The 21,566-nt window shown below is 43.3% G+C and overlaps 1 protein-coding gene across 3 annotated transcripts in view; it reads right to left on the bottom strand.

Annotated features, from left to right (window-relative positions):
* Positions 1 to 21,566, bottom strand: part of LOC112262078 (connector enhancer of kinase suppressor of Ras 1) — a 121,689-nt gene that overhangs the window by 55,392 nt on the left and 44,731 nt on the right. For all 3 annotated transcript variants that reach the window (XM_042330184.1, XM_042330185.1, XM_042330186.1), the window contains exons 5-8: positions 20,223 to 20,264; positions 16,329 to 16,448; positions 1,762 to 1,830; positions 776 to 904 (exon numbers count right to left, since the gene is read on the bottom strand). In XM_042330184.1, the coding sequence (XP_042186118.1) occupies positions 776 to 904; positions 1,762 to 1,830; positions 16,329 to 16,448; positions 20,223 to 20,264 (360 nt within the window). The remainder of the gene's footprint in view (positions 1 to 775; positions 905 to 1,761; positions 1,831 to 16,328; positions 16,449 to 20,222; positions 20,265 to 21,566) is intronic.

Below are 21,566 nucleotides of genomic sequence, written 5' to 3'. Positions count from 1 at the left end.
CTGCCCTCCCATAGCGGTGGGGGGGGGCAAGAGACCAGAGGTGGTAGAACGGAGTACTCGAGCTGTGGTGTAGGGTTTGAACATAGCCTGAAGTTAGGGAGGGGCAGTTCCTCTTGCTGTTCCATAGGCAAGTACCATGGTCTTGTAGTGGATGCAAACTTCGACTGGAGTTCAGCGTGGAGGAGCAGGATGGTATGGGAGAACTTGGGAAGGTTGCACACCAGGCGGGCTGTAGCATTCTGGATAAATTGCAGGTGTTTCATGGCCCAGTCAACAGAGTGTTGCAGTAGTCCAGACGGGAGATGACAAGTGCCTGGATTAGGACCCCTTCCTGCGTGAGGTAGGGTCGTACTCTACGGATGTTGTAGAGCATGAACCTGCAGGAGCGAGTCACTGCTTTGATGTATGCAGAGAACAACAGGGGGTTGTCCAGGGTCTCCGTTCCATTTGTTACATGTTACAATGAGCACCCATCCTCCTATAGCTCATCCCACCAGCCTCCTCTTATAGACATTACACAAACACTCCTTTTTCCTAGTCCTTCCAGAAAGTATTACCGTATGTTATGTCAGTACCAGTGGTCAGGAAAAAGTCACTTATGATGAACTAGTGAGTATTGATCCTATGTATCCTGGGTCCAGTCTGTGGTGGTGTGGTGGAGTGTTGAACGTATGTAGTGATGAATATGGGCCTGAAGAAAATAAGAATGTGGTGTGTGTGTGTGTGTGTGTGTATGCATGCACGTGTGTGTATTTCATACTGTATAATAACCAACCTTTGGGCAGGGGGGCTGTTGGGGTGTGTCTTTGAGATTCAGGGACACGGGGACCTTCTTGAGGACCAGGGTCACCCCACTGGGGTTCTCCTGTAGTTTCTTCAACAGGTTATTCCTGCTCCAGCCAACCTGACAGAGCACAGCACCACAGGACTTGTAGTTTATATAGACCCAGATTATTCATAATGACCGAGACCTGGAATTGAATAGTATAGGCTAAATTGGAGACAGGTGTGTTAACTGGGGCTGGGGAAAAACTGTGACACCAATCAGAGGACTGGAGTTGCCCACCCCTGTGCTAGAGCCTGCCTGCAGTGCCAAATGGGTGGGCTTTGTACTTTTGGGGCTTTTCCCATTGGTTCTATTTGCTCCAGACAAGCTCAATCATTGGTTCTATTTGCTCCAGACAAGCTCAATCATTGGTTCTATTTGCTCCAGACAAACTCAATCAAGCACCGTTGAACTACTACTTCAAGACAAGTCTACTATGACCTACACTAACATGACAAAAAGAAAGTAACACGTCATAACATACAGTGCAACCTATTCATTCAGCACAATGGAAATCCCAATGTTGTACAGCATTGATATAGCCTGGTCTGAGATCTCGTTTGTGCCATCCACTGTAGCCAACTCCTATGGTCATGGACTGGCAAGACAGCATAAACAGATCTGGGACCATTGATTCACTTTTTGCTTATGATACATTTTTCCAATAAATCAATTAGATGGCATGGAATCAATTCTTATAGCGATATGTAAATTATATTACCAGTTAACACCCATGGTCTCTTGAGTTACACTATTAAGACCTTGATGGCTCAACTCTCTCATTAGATTTGATCTCGGATAATGACAATGACTATCAGATCAAATCTCCACTGTGGAAGATAACGTTATTACAGTCATAATCATAATTATTATTAATCATGCTTGGCTGGGCCAGACTCAGCCAGTGTGTGTGTGTGTGTGCACAATATACTCACCACTATTTGGTCATTGACTTGGATCACCTCGTCCCCAGCTAATATCTTGTCACAGAAGTCCGAGGGTGACTGCCAAAGATAAGCAGATAGATACACAACTATTGGAGACTGTATGACAGTCACAGCACACTACAGCCTCATGATGGATGTGACATCCACTGCGTTTTGACCTTTGATCTTAACTGGTTCAATGCAAGGTGCAAGTTCTAAATTGGGTAGTGCATCATCAGTTTTCGTTCTTGTCATGTCAGTCATTGCGTACCAAATAAACTGCTATTTCCCTGTAAACATGAACAAGACTTTCAGCATGCTTATAGAGAAGGGCATTCAACATGTACTGCACAGACACAAATGACTGATGATTGGTTGAAAGAAATTGATAAGAAGATTTTGGGAGCTGTACTGGTAGATTTCAGTACAACCTTTGATATTATTGTCCATAACCTATTGTTGAGAAATCTTACTGTATGGCTTTTCAACCTCTGCCATATTGTGGATTCAGATGTATCTATCTATCTATCAATCTATAAAACTCAGCAAGTTTTCTTAAATGGAAGCTTCTCTAATGTCAAACGTGTAAAGTGTGGTGTGCCGCAGGGCAGCTCTCTAGGCCCTCTACCCTTTGCTATTTTTACCAATGACCTGCCACTGGCATTTAACAAAATGTGTGTCCCCATGTATGCCGATGACTCAACCATATGTGTCAGCAGACACAGCCAATGAAGTTACTGAAATCCTTAACAAGGAATTGAAGTCAGTTTTGGAATGGGTGGCCAGTAATAAACTGGTCCTGAACATCTCCAAAACTAAGAGCATTGTAATTTGGTACAAATCATTCCTTGAATTCTATACCTTAGCTTAATCTGGTAATGAATGGTGTGGCTGTTGAACAAGTTGAGGAGACTAAATCACTTGATGTTACCTTAGATTGTAAACTGTCACAGTCAAAACATATATATTCAATGGTTGTAAAGATGGGGAAGAGGTCTGTCCATAATAAAGAGATACTCTGCTTTTTTGACGCCACACTCAATGCACACACTTACCCCACCAGACATGCCACCAGGGGTCTTTTCACAGTACCCATGTCCAGAACAAATTCAGGGAAAAATACAGTATCATAAGTGCATGGAACTCCCTTCTATCTCATGTAAATGTATGTCAATTTTAAAGTATTTTGTCTGTAATGTATTTCTCGTTATGAGATGGACCCCAGTAAGACTAGCTGTCGCCATTGGCGTCGGCTAATGGGGATCCTAATAATAAACAAATGGAATCTCTCGCTCTGAAGTTAGATGGCATCCAGAATGCCTCAGATAGACTCCATTAGGAGTAGCCATCTTTATCAACATCTTTATCCCAGGCAGGCTATCCCAGAGGAGAGATTGTACTAAAATGCTGTTCCCTCTCCTTTCCCTGGCAAGCCTTCATCTGACTGGGTGAGTATAACCAAACCCCAGCCTATAAAGTCCGAATAAACCTCATTCATCAATCATTACTTCAATGTACTGTTAAAGCGGATTCAGTGGAGTTAGTATCCTAGCCTGGATGCTAGTTGGTTTCTGCTCTCTTGCAAACTTCTTATGGAATTGTCATGCCAAACAATGACAATGGAGAAGGCAAAAGCACATAGAAATCTGGGACCAGGCTAGTTTCAGACATAACCGAGTCAGGATGGATTTTACTGTCGGAATGGAGTTGCTTATATGTAAACAATATGTGTAGTGCAAAGAGTTTTTCCTGGTCACCTGACAAAGAAAAACTCCAGGGCCTAGTAACAGCCTGTAGAGCAGGTGTGTCCACCTCATTTAGCCCCAGGAGCTGTGTTTGGTCTTCAACGAGGTCTGGCGGGCCCACACTGAAAATTGATTATATTTCCCTCGTCATCAATAAAATAAATATTTTTTTGCGATGCTTCCTGACTGCCTAGCTTTCATTTAGGTGATTGTTAGCGAGCTGGAGAGTCAAGATACTGTATGAATGGAGGTCCTTTATTTCTACAGTTTCAATATGGTTTCAGTCATTTTAAAGTACATTGAGTTACACCCCCCCCCCATAATCAGGTCACATGGTAAAAAAAAAAACTCTTGGCCCTAACTATGCAACCTCCTTCAACCAAGACATTTCACTCAGCTATTTCACCTACGATCATTTCCCTAATTTAAGTAGCCATTCTCTTTCACAACACTAAATCCCCACTAATAAATCTAGATAACTCCCGAGTTGCACATCGGTCTAAGGCACTGCATTTCAGTGCAAGAGGATTCACTACAAACCCTGGTTTGATTCCAGGCTGTATCACAACCAGCTGTGATTGGGAGTCCCATAGAGCGGGTTAGGGTTTGGCTGTCCCAAGCATCAACAGGGTTAGGGTTTGGCTGTCCCAAGCATCAACAGGGTTAGGGTTTGGCTGTCCCAAGCATCAACAGGGTTAGGGTTTGGCTGGGGTAGGCCATCATTGTAAATAAGAATGTTCTTAACTTACTTGCCTAGTTAAATAAAAGGTTAAATAAATAAATAGAAAAATAACATGTGCAACATAGTAAGATTTCTAACACAGCCAGTGCATTACCTTTTTTTTTAAATTTTACCTTTATTTAACTAGGCAAGTCAGTTAAGAACAAATTCTTATTTTCAATGACGTCCTAGGAACAGTGGGTTAACTGCCTGCTCAGGGTCAGAACAACAGATTTTGTACCTTGTCAGCTCGGGGATTTGAACCTGCAACCTCTCGGTAACTAGTCCAATGCTCTAACCACTAGGCTACCCTGCCGTCCCAGGCCAGTAGGTGCATCCAAAATGGCTACCTATTCCCTATATACTGGACTACTTTTGCCCAGAGCGGTATGAAGTGCAAACAGCCCTCCCACTAACAGCTTGTGATAAACATTACGCCTTTATAGTTAATAGAGGCATCATTATACTGTGATTATACTGGCTTACAGACGATGCCATGAGGTTCATGTTTCCTACTGATTCTATCTAGCGTGGTAATCCCCTGATATTTGTGTTTTTTTTTACAAAGCACTTGTTAATTCTCCCTCTATGGCAGACTGATGTTAGCTAACAAATTGCATTTTTAAATACACAGTATTCACACACTGAAGCAAGGGCGCGCGCACACACACACACACACACACACACACACACACACACACACACACACACACACACACACACACACACACACACACACACACACACACACACACACACACACACACACACACACACACACACACACACACACACACTCATATTCAGAACACCAGACTTCCGCATGTCAAGCAAATACAAGCCATTACTCCTATTGGGTTTTGTTTAGAGTAAGTGCATTGAAAATGTAATGGTAATAGCCCATTGGGCTCTGAAGGACAGGGTTGAGAGGGGGAAGGATAGAATAAAACCTTCAGTGAATTATTTGTGGCATTGAGTTCATTTGCAAGCAATTGGGTGCTTGAGGTTTTAGAGCTTCTCAACTGTTCAGAATCAGAATATATTAAATTCACTGTTGACTAAGCCTATTGTTAATATAAGATTCATGGTATAACGGTTAACGATAACTACTGAGAATTAATTTAAGGGCCTCTCTATAATCCAACCCGTAGTGGTGCCCCTCAGATACATTTTGATAGGATAACCAAATCAAATAAATAATCAAATAAGTCTGATCAACTCATTTTTCCAGTAATTAATCAGTCAATTATCTTGAATATTAATTAGCCAAAAGTCACAACATAATTAAACATCTTACACAGCAATCAAACCCCCAAACATCTCTTGAAATTCATTCTACTTCAGTTCTAAAAGTGCTGTACACTGAGTGCTGTACACTGAGTGCTGTACACTGAGTGCTGTACACTGAGTGCTGTACACTGAGTGCTGTACACTGAGTGCTGTACACTGAGTGCTGTACACCTTCCTAATATCGAGTGTCCAGTTGGCTGGATGTCCTTTGGGTGGTGGACCATTCTTGATACACACGGGGAACTGTTGGCCGTGAAAAAAACAGCAGCGTTGCAGTTCTTGACTCAAACCGGTGCGCCCTGCACCTACTACTATACCATGTTCAAAGTCCCTTAAATCTCTTGTCTTGCCCATTCACCCTCTGAATGGCACACATACACAATCCATGTCTCAATTGTCTCCTCTCCGTCATCTACACTGACTGAAGTGGATTTAACGAGTGACATCAATAAGGGATCATAGCTTTCACCTGTCATGGAAATATAATGATTAATAGTGATCTACCTGTATGCCCATACTGATAACATTAACATTTGTCAATTTAGTCGTGTAGTAGATGATTTTATCCAGAATGACTTACAGGAGCAATTAGGGTTAAGTGCCTTGCTCATGGGCACATTGACATATGCATATAAAACCTAGTCGGCTAGCGGATTCCGAACCAGCGACCTTTTGGTTACTGGCCCAGCATTCCACACCAAAACAATATTTGGGTATTTTTTTCATTAGTCCATTGTTGATATACAGTAGTCCCAGAAATCAAGTTTTCAAGATCTATTTGATTATTTTGAAAGTTGTACATCTTGAAAACTTGATTGCTGACATGGAAAAGATTTTGGGACTATATCAACAATGGACTACTGAAACAAAAATCTAAAGGTATTTTTGTGTTGAGTTTCCCTTCAACCCCTAGGCTACCTGTCCCATAGTGATCTATCTACCTGTATGTCACTTTTCCCTTGGGGTCCTTATTGATATTTGCGCAGGCACGGTAAGGGGAACCATGCATAGCCCAACCGTGATCAATATACATCACATGACTCCTGGGGCTTTTATACTTATGGACTGGAGCAGATCTGAATGTGAAAGGCCACCACCACGTCCCCTCAGACTCAATGGTTGTATTCATTAGGGTACAATGAAGCAAAACGTTTTGCAATGAAAAGCGAAGACAAGCGATTCTAATTGAACATGATATAATAATCCCTCCCTGTTTCAGTTTGTTTTCTTCCGTTTGCTGCCCTAATGAACACTGCCCAGTTGTTGCCTGAAGATGAAGGGAGAAAGCCGTGATGATGGGAGGATGAGAGACAGACCTGGTTCCATAACTCTCATTGGATAAGGTGAAAGCGATCGCTGCTTTGCATGTTGCCTTTGAAACACATCAGTGAGCTCATGTCCCAGTGGACCCATGCATTTAAAACACAACAGGGTTTTTTTAAATCGCTGCAGTGCAATGTGACACGCACCAGACTGCAGTCATCACTCTCTCCACTTCAACAACCATTACCTTGCTCCCAGAAGATAGCCCCAGTCAGCCAAGGTCTATTAACAATGACCCCAAATGATCTATTCTAACCAATCACTCTGACAGGTCACATCGCCCAACTGTCATCTTACTTTTTGTTCCCTCTTCTTCTTCTTCTTCTTTAAAACAACAATACAAAATGGCCGCTCCCACAGTGGGTGCTCTGGTCAGAGGGTGCGCTCCCACAGTGGGTGCTCTGGTCAGAGGGTGCGCTCCCACAGTGGGTGCTCTGGTCAGAGGGTGCGCTCCCACAGTGGGTGCTCTGGTCAGAGGGTGCGCTCCCACAGTGGGTGCCCTGGTCAGAGGGGGCGCTCCCACAGTGGGTGCCCTGGTCAGAGCGGGCGCTCCCACAGTGGGTGCCCTGGTCAGAGGGTTTGCTCCCACAGTGGGTGCTCTGGTCAGAAGGTGTGCTCCCACAGTGGGTGCTCTGGTCAGAGGGTGCTCTCCCACAGTGGGCGCCCCTTCAAATTAGTGGATTTTTCTATTTCAGCCACAACCGTTACTGACAGGTGTATAAAAATCAAGCACACAGCCATGCAATCTCCACAGACAAACATTGGCAGTAGAAAGGCCTTACTGAAGAGCGCCGTGACTTTCAACATGTCACAGTCATAGGATGCCACCTTTCCAACAAGTCAGTTCGTCATTTCTTTCATGCTAGAGCTGCCCTGGTCAACTGTAAGTGCTGTTATTGTGAAGTGGAAGCGTCTCGGAGCTCAGCTCAGCCGAGAAGTTGAAGGCCACACAAGCTCACAGAATGGCACGGCCGAGTGCTGAAGGCCACACAAGCTCACAGAATGGCACGGCCGAGTGCTGAAGGCCACACAAGCTCACAGAATGGCACGGCCGAGTGCTGAAGGCCACACAAGCTCACAGAATGGCACCGCCGAGTGCTGAAGCATATAACACGTAAAAAACGTCTGTCCTCTGTTGCAACACTCATTACCGAGTTCCCAGCAATGTTCCAACATGTAGTGGAAAGCCTTCCCAGAAGAGTGGAGGCTGTCATGGCAGCAAAGGGGGGACCAACTCCGTATTAATGCCCGTGATTTTGGAATGAGATGTTCGACGAGCAGATGTCCACATACATTTGGTCATGCTTCTACACCTGCATTGCTTGCTGTTTGGGGTTTTAGGCTGGGTTTCTGTTACAGCGCTTTGTGACATCAGCTGATGTAAGAAGGGCTTCAGAAATACATTTGATTGATAGTGGTGGCATAGGAGTGGTGGCATAGGAGGCGTGTCCAAAAGCTTCCCCTAACAAAAATAAATGAAATCCTTCAAAACACTACACCAGAGAGCATGATCTGCCACAGAGGATCATTTGCTTTTTATTATTAAATTATTTATTTTTTTAATAGCTGAGGATTGTTTTAAAATCACAAGCGCATACAGCCTGGAAGCACAGAGTTTGGGAAGCCTACAATTTGGGCAGCGCGTGTAGCAAATATCAGAGCTGATCATTGATTTGCGGCTGTCAGTGAAAAGCAACTAAAATAGGCGTAAGCCTATCACAATACAATATTTAAAAATACAAATTGTGGGAAAAACACAAAAGAGAGGAGACCAAGATCAGATGGTCTTTAGTTAGGCTATCAAAATGTGAAAAACTCCCAATAGGCAATTAAGCCAGCAGTCTTATTGCCACAATAGCAGAGAGCATATTCCAGTTGATTTTGTGGCGCATATTCACTGTCTTTATCATTAGGTGAGTCCGTGCCAAGTTTTTTAGGACAATCATTTCCTCCTCCAGGCTAGATAGACGTCATAGCCTACAATATGCATCTCCCCTTTCATAGGCCTCGATTAGATGGTTGCATTCAAGACAAGGTTGTTTTTATTGAGCTTAGTTCGTCAGTGTCAGCTGATCAGCATTCCCTGTCATTTTGTGGTATTAAAGAGTATGCTAATGGTCTCCAGTCATAGATAATAAAGTAATGGAGAATTGCATGAAATGCGTTTGTGAAATGCCCCTCTAGCTAGGGCTGAGCTGTGGATGTGTCAGATATTTCTCAGATCCTCCTAGAAAATGTCCCTCTAGCTGGGGCTGAGTTGTGGATGTGTCAGATATTTCTCAGATCCTCCTAAAAAATGTCCCTCTAGCTAGGGCTGAGCTGTGCATGTGTCAGATATTTCTCAGATCCTCCGAGAAAATGCCCCTCTAGCTGGGCTGAGCTGTGGATGTGTCAGATATTTCTCAGATCCTCCGAGAAAATGCCCTCTAGCTGGGGCTGAGTTGTGGATGTGTCAGATATTTCTCAGATCCTCCGAGAAAATGTCCCTCTAGCTGGGGCTGAGTTGTGGATGTGTCAGATATTTCTCAGATCCTCCTAGAAAATGTCCCTCTAGCTGGGGCTGAGCTGTGCATGTGTCAGATATTTCTCAGATCCTCCTAGAAAATGTCCCTCTAGCTGGGGCTGAGCTGTGCATGTGTCAGATATTTCTCAGATCCTCCTAGAAAATGTCCCTCTAGCTGGGGCTGAGCTGTGCATGTGTCAGATATTTCTCAGATCCTCCTAGAAAATGTCCCTCTAGCTGAGGGCTGATCCTCCTAGAAAATGTCCCTCTAGCTGGGGCTGAGCTGTGCATGTGTCAGATATTTCTCAGATCCTCCTAGAAAATGTCCCTCTAGCTAGGGCTGAGTTGTGGATGTGTCAGATATTTCTCAGATCCTCCTAGAAAATGTCCCTCTAGCTGGGGCTGAGTTGTGGATGTGTCAGATATTTCTCAGATCCTCCTAAAAAATGTCCCTCTAGCTAGGGCTGAGCTGTGCATGTGTCAGATATTTCTCAGATCCTCCGAGAAAATGCCCCTCTAGCTAGGGCTGAGCTGTGCATGTGTCAGATATTTCTCAGATCCTCCGAGAAAATGCCCCTCTAGCTAGGGCTGAGCTGTGCATGTGTCAGATATTTCTCAGATCCTCCGAGAAAATGCCCCTCTAGCTGGGGCCGAGTTGTGGATGTGTCAGATATTTCTCAGATCCTCCTAGAAAATGTCCCTCTAGCTAGGGCTGAGCTGTGGATGTGTCAGATATTTCTCAGATCCTCCTAGAAAATGTCCCTCTAGCTGGGAGCTCCTCCTAGAGTTGTGGATGTGTCAGATATTTCTCAGATCCTCCTAGAAAATGTCCCTCTAGCTGGGGCTGAGTTGTGGATGTGTCAGATATTTCTCAGATCCTCCTAGAAAATGTCCCTCTAGCTGGGGCTGAGTTGTGGATGTGTCAGATATTTCTCAGATCCTCCTAGAAAATGTCCCTCTAGCTGGGGCTGAGTTGTGCATGTGTCAGATATTTCTCAGATCCTCCTAGAAAATGTCCCTCTAGCTGGGGCTGAGTTGTGGATGTGTCAGATATTTCTCAGATCCTCCTAGAAAATGTCCCTCTAGCTGGGGCTGAGTTGTGGATGTGTCAGATATTTCTCAGATCCTCCTAGAAAATGTCCCTCTAGCTGGCTGAGTTGTGGATGTGTCAGATATTTCTCAGATCCTCCTAGAAAATGTCCCTCTAGCTGGGGCTGAGTTGTGGATGTGTCAGATATTTCTCAGATCCTCCTAGAAAATGTCCCTCTAGCTGGGGCTGAGTTGTGGATGTGTCAGATATTTCTCAGATCCTCCTAGAAAATGTCCCTCTAGCTGGGGCCGAGTTGTGGATGTGTCAGATATTTCTCAGATCCTCCTAGAAAATGTCCCTCTAGCTGGGGCTGAGCTGTGCATGTGTCAGATATTTCTCAGATCCTCCTAGAAAATGTCCCTCTAGCTGGGGCCGAGTTGTGGATGTGTCAGATATTTCTCAGATCCTCCTAGAAAATGTCCCTCTAGCTGGGGCTGAGCTGTGGATGTGTCAGATATTTCTCAGATCCTCCTAGAAAATGTCCCTCTAGCTGGGGCTGAGCTGTGCATGTGTCAGATATTTCTCAGATCCTCCTAGAAAATGTCCCTCTAGCTGGGGCTGAGCTGTGGATGTGTCAGATATTTCTCAGATCCTCCTAGAAAATGTCCCTCTAGCTGGGGCTGAGTTGTGGATGTGTCAGATATTTCTCAGATCCTCCTAGAAAATGTCCCTCTAGCTAGGGGCTGAGCTGTGGATGTGTCAGATATTTCTCAGATCCTCCTAGAAAATGTCCCTCTAGCTAGGGGCTGAGTTGTGGATGTGTCAGATATTTCTCAGATCCTCCTAGAAAATGTCCCTCTAGCTAGGGCTGAGTTGTGGATGTGTCAGATATTTCTCAGATCCTCCTAGAAAATGTCCCTCTAGCTGGGGCTGAGCTGTGCATGTGTCAGATATTTCTCAGATCCTCCTAGAAAATGTCCCTCTAGCTGGGGCTGAGTTGTGATGTGTCAGATATTTCTCAGATCCTCCTAGAAAATGTCCCTCTAGCTGGGGCTGAGCTGTGCATGTGTCAGATATTTCTCAGATCCTCCTAGAAAATGTCCCTCTAGCTGGGGCTGAGTTGTGCATGTGTCAGATATTTCTCAGATCCTCCTAGAAAATGTCCCTCTAGCTGGGGCTGAGTTGTGGATGTGTCAGATATTTCTCAGATCCTCCTAGAAAATGTCCCTCTAGCTAGGGCTGAGCTGTGCATGTGTCAGATATTTCTCAGATCCTCCTAGAAAATGTCCCTCTAGCTAGGGCTGAGCTGTGCATGTGTCAGATATTTCTCAGATCCTCCTAGAAAATGTCCCTCTAGCTAGGGCTGAGCTGTGCATGTGTCAGATATTTCTCAGATCCTCCTAGAAAATGTCCCTCTAGCTAGGGCTGAGCTGTGCATGTGTCAGATATTTCTCAGATCCTCCTAGAAAATGTCCCTCTAGCTGGGGCTGAGTTGTGGATGTGTCAGATATTTCTCAGATCCTCCTAGAAAATGTCCCTCTAGCTGGGGCCGAGTTGTGGATGTGTCAGATATTTCTCAGATCCTCCTAGAAAATGTCCCTCTAGCTAGGGCTGAGTTGTGGATGTGTCAGATATTTCTCAGATCCTCCTAGAAAATGTCCCTCTAGCTGGGGCTGAGCTGTGCATGTGTCAGATATTTCTCAGATCCTCCTAGAAAATGTCCCTCTAGCTAGGGCTGAGCTGTGGATGTGTCAGATATTTCTCAGATCCTCCTAGAAAATGTCCCTCTAGCTAGGGCTGAGCTGTGGATGTGTCAGATATTTCTCAGATCCTCCTAGAAAATGTCCCTCTAGCTAGGGGCTGAGCTGTGGATGTGTCAGATATTTCTCAGATCCTCCTAGAAAATGTCCCTCTAGCTGGGGCTGAGTTGTGCATGTGTCAGATATTTCTCAGATCCTCCTAGAAAATGTCCCTCTAGCTGGGGCTGAGCTGTGTGTCATGTGTCAGATATTTCTCAGATCCTCCTAGAAAATGTCCCTCTAGCTGGGGCTGAGCTGTGCATGTGTCAGATATTTCTCAGATCCTCCTAGAAAATGTCCCTCTAGCTGGGGCTGAGTTGTGGATGTGTCAGATATTTCTCAGATCCTCCTAGAAAATGTCCCTCTAGCTGGGGCTGAGTTGTGGATGTGTCAGATATTTCTCAGATCCTCCTAAAAAATGTCCCTCTAGCTAGGGCTGAGCTGTGCATGTGTCAGATATTTCTCAGATCCTCCGAGAAAATGCCCCTCTAGCTAGGGCTGAGCTGTGCATGTGTCAGATATTTCTCAGATCCTCCTAGAAAATGTCCCTCTAGCTAGGGGCTGAGTTGTGGATGTGTCAGATATTTCTCAGATCCTCCTAGAAAATGTCCCTCTAGCTAGGGCTGAGTTGTGGATGTGTCAGATATTTCTCAGATCCTCCTAGAAAATGTCCCTCTAGCTAGGGGCCGAGTTGTGGATGTGTCAGATATTTCTCAGATCCTCCGAGAAAATGTCCCTCTAGCTAGGGCTGAGCTGTGCATGTGTCAGATATTTCTCAGATCCTCCTAGAAAATGTCCCTCTAGCTGGGGCTGAGTTGTGGATGTGTCAGATATTTCTCAGATCCTCCTAGAAAATGTCCCTCTAGCTGGGGCCGAGTTGTGGATGTGTCAGATATTTCTCAGATCCTCCGAGAAAATGTCCCTCTAGCTAGGGCTGAGTTGTGGATGTGTCAGATATTTCTCAGATCCTCCTAGAAAATGTCCCTCTAGCTGGGGCTGATCCTCCTAGAAAATTGTGGATGTGTCAGATATTTCTCAGATCCTCCTAGAAAATGTCCCTCTAGCTGGGGCTGAGCTGTGCATGTGTCAGATATTTCTCAGATCCTCCTAGAAAATGTCCCTCTAGCTGGGGCTGAGCTGTGCATGTGTCAGATATTTCTCAGATCCTCCTAGAAAATGTCCCTCTAGCTGGGGCTGAGCTGTGCATGTGTCAGATATTTCTCAGATCCTCCTAGAAAATGTCCCTCTAGCTGGGGCTGAGCTGTGGATGTGTCAGATATTTCTCAGATCCTCCTAGAAAATGTCCCTCTAGCTGGGGCTGAGCTGTGGATGTGTCAGATATTTCTCAGATCCTCCTAGAAAATGTCCCTCTAGCTGGGGCTGAGTTGTGGATGTGTCAGATATTTCTCAGATCCTCCTAGAAAATGTCCCTCTAGCTGGGGCTGAGTTGTGGATGTGTCAGATATTTCTCAGATCCTCCTAGAAAATGTCCCCTCTAGCTGGGGCTGAGTTGTGGATGTGATATTTCAGATCCTCCTAGAAAATGTCCCTCTAGCTGGGGCTGAGTTGTGGATGTGTCAGATATTTCTCAGATCCTCCTAGAAAATGTCCCTCTAGCTAGGGCTGAGCTGTGCATGTGTCAGATATTTCTCAGATCCTCCTAGAAAATGTCCCTCTAGCTGGGGCCGAGTTGTGGATGTGTCAGATATTTCTCAGATCCTCCTAGAAAATGTCCCTCTAGCTGGGGCCGAGTTGTGGATGTGTCAGATATTTCTCAGATCCTCCTAGAAAATGTCCCTCTAGCTGGGGCTGAGTTGTGGATGTCCAAATAAAAGGACAAGGAAAGGAGAACCATATTTTTTGCGAACAGTGCGTCAGCTAGATTATTAGCCTAATTTATGACTATCCAATCTACTCATCACGTTAGTAATAGTAGGCCATGTTAGAACCATGCAATACTTTATCATAGAATGTCATTTCCCCCCACCTGAAAAAAATAACTTTCCCTATCTTTAAACGCTGCTTACGGGTGGTGGTGAAACTTCACCTTGACGGAGTGAAAATGAAAAACTGAGGAAAAAAACGTCAGAAAACGTAGGAGAGAGAGAGAAGCAAAGAGAAAAGGAGAGCAAATGAGACGCCTATAACAAAAGAGGAGGTCGATTGAGGACTGATTGGATAGAGCGAGAGAGCTAGGCCGAGGAGAAAGTGTACAAGAAGTTTGAATAAAGGATCAGAGAGAATGATGAAACAGAAATGAAATAAGGAGTACAGAGTGTGATAGAAGTAGAGAGAGGATGAGAACGTGAGTCATCCCTAAAGGCCACTCAGGATGACAAACAGTGCATTCAGGAAAGTATTCAAAACAAATAATTTTTCCACAGTTACGTTACAGCCTTATTCTGAAATAGATTTTTTTTTTTATTCCTCAATCTACACACAATCCCCCATAACGACAAAGCTAAAACAGTTGGATTGTTTTTGCAAATGTATAAAAAAAATATTTAAAAAATTACATAAGTATTCAGACCCTTTACTCAGTACTTTGTTGAAGCATCTTTGGCAGAGATTACAGCCTTAAGTCTTCTTGGGTATAACGCTACAAGCTTGGCACACCTGTATTTGGAGAGTTTCTCCCAGGTCCTCTCAAGCCCCGTCAGGTTGGATGGGGAGCGTCGCTGCACAGCTATTTTCAGGTCTCTCCAGAGCTGTTCGATCAGGCTCAAGTCCGGGCTCTGGCTGGGCCACTCAAGGACATTCAGAGACATGTCCCAAACCCACTCCTGCATTGTCTTGGCTGTGTGCTTAGGGTCATTGTCCTGTTGGAAGGTGAACCTTCGCCCCAGTCTGAGGTCCTGAGCTCACTGGAGCAGGTTTTCATCAGGGATCTCTCTGTACTTTGCTCCGTTCATGTTTGCCTCAATCCTGACTAGTCTCCCAGTCCATGCCGCTGAAAAACATTCTCACAGCATGATGCTGCCAACAATATGCTTCACCGTAGGGATGGTGCCAGGTTTCCTCCAGACGTGACGTTTGGAATTCAGGCCAAAGAGTTCAATCTTGGTTTAATCAGACCATAAAATCTTGTTTCTCATGGTCTGAGAGTTTTTTAGGGGCCTTTTGGGAAACTCAAAGCAAGCTGTCATGTGCCTTTTACTGAAGAGTGGCTTCCATCTGGCCACTCTACCATAAAATCCTGATTGGTGGAGTGCTGCAGAGATGGTTGCCCACCTGGAAGTGTCTCCAATCTCCACAGAGGAACTCTGGAGCTCTGTCAGAGTGACCATCATGTTTTTGGTCACCTGACTGACCAAGGCCCTTCTTCCCGTTTCACCGGGCAGCCAGCTCTAGTAAGGGTGTTGGTGGTTCCAAACTTCTTCCATTTAAGAATGATGGAGGCCACTGTGTTCTTGGGGACCTTCAATGCTGCAGACATGTTTTGGTACCCTGTGCCGACACAATCCTGTCTCTGTGCTCTACGGACAATTCCTTTGACCTCATGTCTTGGTTTTTGCTCTGACATGCACTGTCAACTGTGGGACCTTATAAAGACAATCATGTCCAATCAATTGAATTTACCACAGGTGGACTCCAATCAAGTTGTAGAAACATCAAGGATGATCAAAGGAAATGGGATGTACCTGAGCTCAATTTCGAGTCTCATAAGCAAAGGGTCTAAATACTTCTGTAAATAAGGTATTTCTGTTTTTAATTTGTAATAAATTAGCACACATTTCTAAAACCTGTTTTCGCTTTGTCATTAGGGGGTATTGTATGTAGATTGATGAGGAAAATGTTTCATTTAATCAATTTTGGAATAAGGCTGTAATGTAACAAAATGTGGAAAAAGTCAAGGGGTCTGAATACTTTCCAAATGGAATGTAAAGAAATTATGTCTGATTAGTTAGACAGAGAGAGAGACAGGAAGTAGAGAGGAGGTAGAGACAAGAGGTAGAGGTAGAGACAGGAAGTAGAGAAAAGGTAGAGACAGGAGGTCAAGGTAGAGACAGGAAGTACAGGTAGAGACAGGAAGTAGAGAGGAGGTAGAGACAGACAGAGTAAGAGATACAGACAGGGCTCAAAAGCAGATGTTCTGATTGGTTAGCCAGAGCCTGTCGAAGATCTGATTGGTTCATTAGAATGACACTGACAGTGTCCTACTTACCAGGTGATCGCCGTCGAAGACAGGCACCAGGTCAACCCTCTCCAGCTGGGCAGTGTGGGTAAGGAGCACCTCTGGACTACAGTACAGAATCTCATCACACACCGCCACCAACTGACGACACTGGCGGGAGAGATGTTGTACATTAAAAATGGTTCCACTTATATTTTATATGGGTCTACTTGTGAAAGGGAGTGAATACATACAGTTGAAGTCGGAAGTTTACATACACCCAAGCCAAATACATTTAAAAACTCTGTTTTTCACAATTCCTGACATTTAATCCTAGTAAAAATTCCCTGTCTTAGGTCAGTTAGGATCACCACTTTATTTTAAGAATGTGAAATGTCAGAATAATAGTAGAGAGAATGATTTATTTCAGCTTTAATTTCTTTAAAACGGTCTATTCTACCGATCCTCGACTTCGGCGATGTCATCTACAAAATAGCTTCCACTACTCTACCCGGCAAACTGGATGCAGTCTATCACAGTGCCATCCGTTTTTGTCACCAAAGCCCCTTATACCTCCCATCACAGCGACCTGTATGCTCTAGTCGGCTGGACCTCACTACATATTTGTCGTCAGACACACTGGCACCAGGTCATCGATAAGTCTATAATAGGTAAAGCTCCGCCTTACCTCAGATCACTGGTCATGATAACAACACTCACCCGTAGCAAGGGACTCATATGTCGCTCACTAACTTTAAACATCAGCCATCTGAGCAGCTAACCGATCGCTGCAGCTGTACACAGCCCATCTGTAAATAGCCCATCCAATCTACCTACCTCATCTCCATGTTGTTTTTATTGACTTTTCTGCTCTTTTGCACACCAGTATCACTACTTGCACATCTGCTCATCTATCGCTCCAGTGTTAATCTGCTAAATTCTAATTACTTTGCTACTATGGCCTATTTATTGCCTTACCTCCTTACACCATTTGCATACACTGTATATAGACTTTTTTTTCTCTCTATTGTGTTATTGACTGTATGCTTGTTTATTCCATGTGTAACTCTGTTGTTGTTTGTGTCACACTGCTTTGCTTTATCTTGGCCAGGTCACAGTTGTAAATGAGAACTTGTTCTCAACTAGCTTACCTGGTTAAATAAAGGTGAAATTTAAAAAAATACAACATTTCCACTGGGTCAGAAGTTCACATACACTCAATTATTATTTGGTAGCATTGCCTTTATATTGTTTAACTTGTGTCAAATGTTTCAGGTAGCCTTCCACAAGCTTCTCACACTAAATTGGATGAATTTTTGCCCTTTCCTCCTGACAGAGCTGGTGTAACGGAGTCAGGTTTGTAGGCCTCCTCGCACACAATTTTTCACTTCTGCCCACAAATGTTCTATATGATTGAGGTCAGGGATTTCTGATGGCCACTCCAATACCTTGACTTTGTTGTCCTTAAGCCATTTTGCCACAACTTTGAAAGTATGCTTGGGGTCATTGTCCATTTGGAAGACCCATTTGCGACCAAGCTTTAACTTCCTGACTGATGTCTTGAGATGTTGCTTCAATATATCCACATAATTGTCCTTCCTCATGATACCATCTATTTTGTTAAGTGCACCAGTCCCTCCTGTAGCAAAGCACCCTCACAACATGATGATGCCACCCCCATGCTTCACGGTTGGGATGGTGTTCTTTGGCTTGCAAGCCGTCCCCTTTTTCCTCCAAACATAACGATGGTCATTATGGCCAAACAGTTCTATTTTTGTTTCAACAGACCAGAGGAAAGTACGATATTTGTCCCCATATGCAGTTGTAAACCATAGTCTGGCTTTTTTTAAATGGCAGTTTTGGTTATGTCGATATAGGACTCGTGGATATAGATACCTTTGTACCTGTTTCCTCCAGCATCTTCACATGGTCCTTTGCTGTTGTTCTTTGATTGTTTTGCACTTTTCGCACCAAAGTACGTTCATATCTAGGAGACCTGAGCAGTATGATGACTGCGTGGGCCCATGGTGTTTATACTTGTGTACTATTGTTTGTACAGATGAACGTGGTATCGTCAGGCATTTGGAAATTGCTCCCAAGGATGAACCTGACTTGTGGAGGTCGACAATTTATTTTCCTGAGGTCTTGGCTGATTTCTTTTGATTTTCCAATGATGTCAAGCAAAGAGGCACTGAGTTTGAAGGTAGGCCTTGAAATACATCCACAGGTACACCTCCAATTAACTCAGATGATGTCAATTAGCCTATCAGAAGCTTCTAAAGCCATGCCATAATTTTCTGGAATTTTCCAAAGAAGTTCAAAGGCACAGTCAACTTAGTGTATGTAAACTTCTGACCCACTGGTATTGTGATACAGTGAATTATAAGTGAAATAATCTGTCTGTAAACAATTGTTGGAAAAATGACTTATGTCATGCACAAAGTAGATGTCCTAACCGACTTGCCAAAACTATAGTTTGTTCACAAGAAGTTGTGGAGTGGTTGAAAAACAACTTTTAATGACTCCAACCTAATTAAATGTAAACTTCCGACTTAAACTGAGATTTCAAATTAGATTTCTTCAAATGAGATTTCTGTATGTCACTTGTTATATTAATATTTTTTATTCTGTACAGGCTTCCTTCCTCTCTGGGAACTGAGTTAGGAAGGACGCCTGTATCTTTGTAGTGACTGGATGTATTATACACCATCCAAAGTGTAATTAATATCTTCAGCATGCTCAAAGGGATATTCAATGTCTGCTTCTTTTTTTTAACCAATAGGTGCCCTTCTTTGCGAGGCATTGGAAAACCTCCCTGGTGTTTGTGGTTGAATCAGTGTTTGAAATTCACTACTCGACTGAAGAACCTTACAGATAATTGCATGTGTGGGGTACAGAGATGAGATATTCATTCAAATCATGTTAAACACTATTATTACACAGAGAGTGAGTCAATACAACTTATTATGACTTAAGAACATTTTTACTCCTGAACTGATTTAGGCTTGACATAATATTTATTGACTCAAGACATTTCAGCTTTTCATTTTTTAAACATTATTTAAACATAATTTCATTGACATTATGGGGTATTGTTTGTAGACTAGTGATTCATTTTAAATTCAGGCTATATGTTTCCATACTACACTGAAAGAAAATATAAATGCAACATGTAAAGTGTCGGTCCCATGTTAAAATGAGCTGAAATAAAAGATCCCAGAAAAGTGCCATACGCATAAATAGCTTATTTCTCTCAAATTTTGTGCACAGATTTGTTTACATCCCTGTTAGTGAGCATTTCTCCTTTGCCAAGATAATCCATCCACCTGACAGGTGTGGCATACCAAGAAGCTGATTAAACAGCATGATCATTACACAGGTGCACCTTATGCTGGGGACAATAAAAGACCACAAATGCTAAGGAGTATTTCTGTCTGTAATAAAACCCTTTTTGTGGGGAAAAACTTGTTCTGATTTGGCCCCCCCCCCCCAGTGGGTTAGCCTACCCAGCCATGTGAAATCCATAGATTAGGGCCTAATGATTTTTTTTTATTGACTGATTTCTGTAACTTAGTACAATATTTGAAATTCTTGCATGTTGTTTTTATATTTTTGTTCAGTATTTATTTCGATGTATCAAATATCATGCTTCTAATTAAGTTGTTGTTTGCATTAGAACTGGAAAAAACTCAAACTAAAATGAAAATAGATTCTGGGGAAATGGTTACACTAGTCTAGAAGACATTTATTTGAGCAGAGACAGATATAATTAAATGTTGATTTATTGAATAAACAACCGATCCGTTGCACCACCACACTTCATCTTTGACCCTCAATGATTAAAATCATTATACAGAAATGAATGTCTCAATTCAATAATTAGGAACAGTATTTAGAAAAGAAAGTAGCTGAGGGAAAGAAATCAATGGATATGAGTGTACTCACGATGGAGATGATGTCTTTTTCTTTCTCGTAAACTGTGGAATCCTGTCAAAAGAGCACAATGAAAACATCAGGGTGGAATCCTGTCAAAATCCTGTCAAAAGCACAATGAAAACATCAGGGTCAGACACAGTAGAATCCTGTAGAAAACAACCAGGTCAGGGAGTGTGGAATCCTGTCAAAAGAGCACAATGAAAACATCAGGGTCAGACACAGTAATCCTGAAAAACAACCAGGTCCTGTCAAAAGACAATGAAAACATCAGGGTCAAAACCTGTCAAAAGAGTAGAAAACAGGATCAGGGAGTGTGGAATGCTGTCAAAAGAGTAGAAAACAATGAAAAGAATCAAAAACAACGGGTCAGACACAGTAGAATCCTGTAGAAAACAACAGGGTCATACACAGTAGAATCCTGTCGAAAACAACAGGGTCATACACAGTAGAATCCTGTCGAAAACAACAGGGTCATACACAGTAGAATCCTGTCGAAAACAACAGGGTCATACACAGTAGAATCCTGTCGAAAACAACAGGGTCAGACACAGTAGAATCCTGTCGAAAACAACAGGGTCAGACACAGTAGAATCCTGTCGAAAACAACAGGGTCATACACAGTAGAATCCTGTCGAAAACAACAGGGTCATACACAGTAGAATCCTGTCGAAAACAACAGGGTCATACACAGTAGAATCCTGTCGAAAACAACAGGGTCATACACAGTAGAATCCTGTCGAAAACAACAGGGTCATACACAGTAGAATCCTGTAGAAAACAACAGGGTCAGACACAGTAGAATCCTGTAGAAAACAACAGGGTCAGACACAATAGAATCCTGGAGAAAACAACAGGATCATACACAGTAGACTCCTGTAAAAAGAGTAGAAAACAGGGTCAGACACAGTAGAATCCTGTCGAAAACAACAGGGTCAGACACAGTAGAATCCTGTCGAAAACAACAGGGTCATACACAGTAGAATCCTGTAGAAAATAACAGGGTCAGACACAGTAGAATCCTGGAGAAAACAACAGGATCAAACAACAGGGTCATACACAGTAGAATCCTGTAGAAAATACCAGGGTCATACACAGTAGAATCCTGTCGAAAACAACAGGGTCATACACAGTAGAATCCTGTCGAAAACAACAGGGTCATACACAGTAGAATCCTGTAGAAAATACCAGGGTCAGACACAATAGAATCCTGTCAAAAGAGAGAAAACAACAGGATCAGGGAGTGTGGAATGCTGTCAAAAGTAGAAAACAATGAAAACAACCGGGTCAGAAAGTAGAATCCTGTAGAAAACAACAGGGTCATACACAGTAGAATCCTGTCGAAAACAACAGGGT

Source organism: Oncorhynchus tshawytscha, linkage group LG11, assembly GCF_018296145.1.
Source record: "Oncorhynchus tshawytscha isolate Ot180627B linkage group LG11, Otsh_v2.0, whole genome shotgun sequence".
NCBI lineage: Eukaryota > Metazoa > Chordata > Actinopteri > Salmoniformes > Salmonidae > Oncorhynchus > Oncorhynchus tshawytscha.
This window is presented reverse-complemented; position numbering and strand designations above follow the sequence as displayed.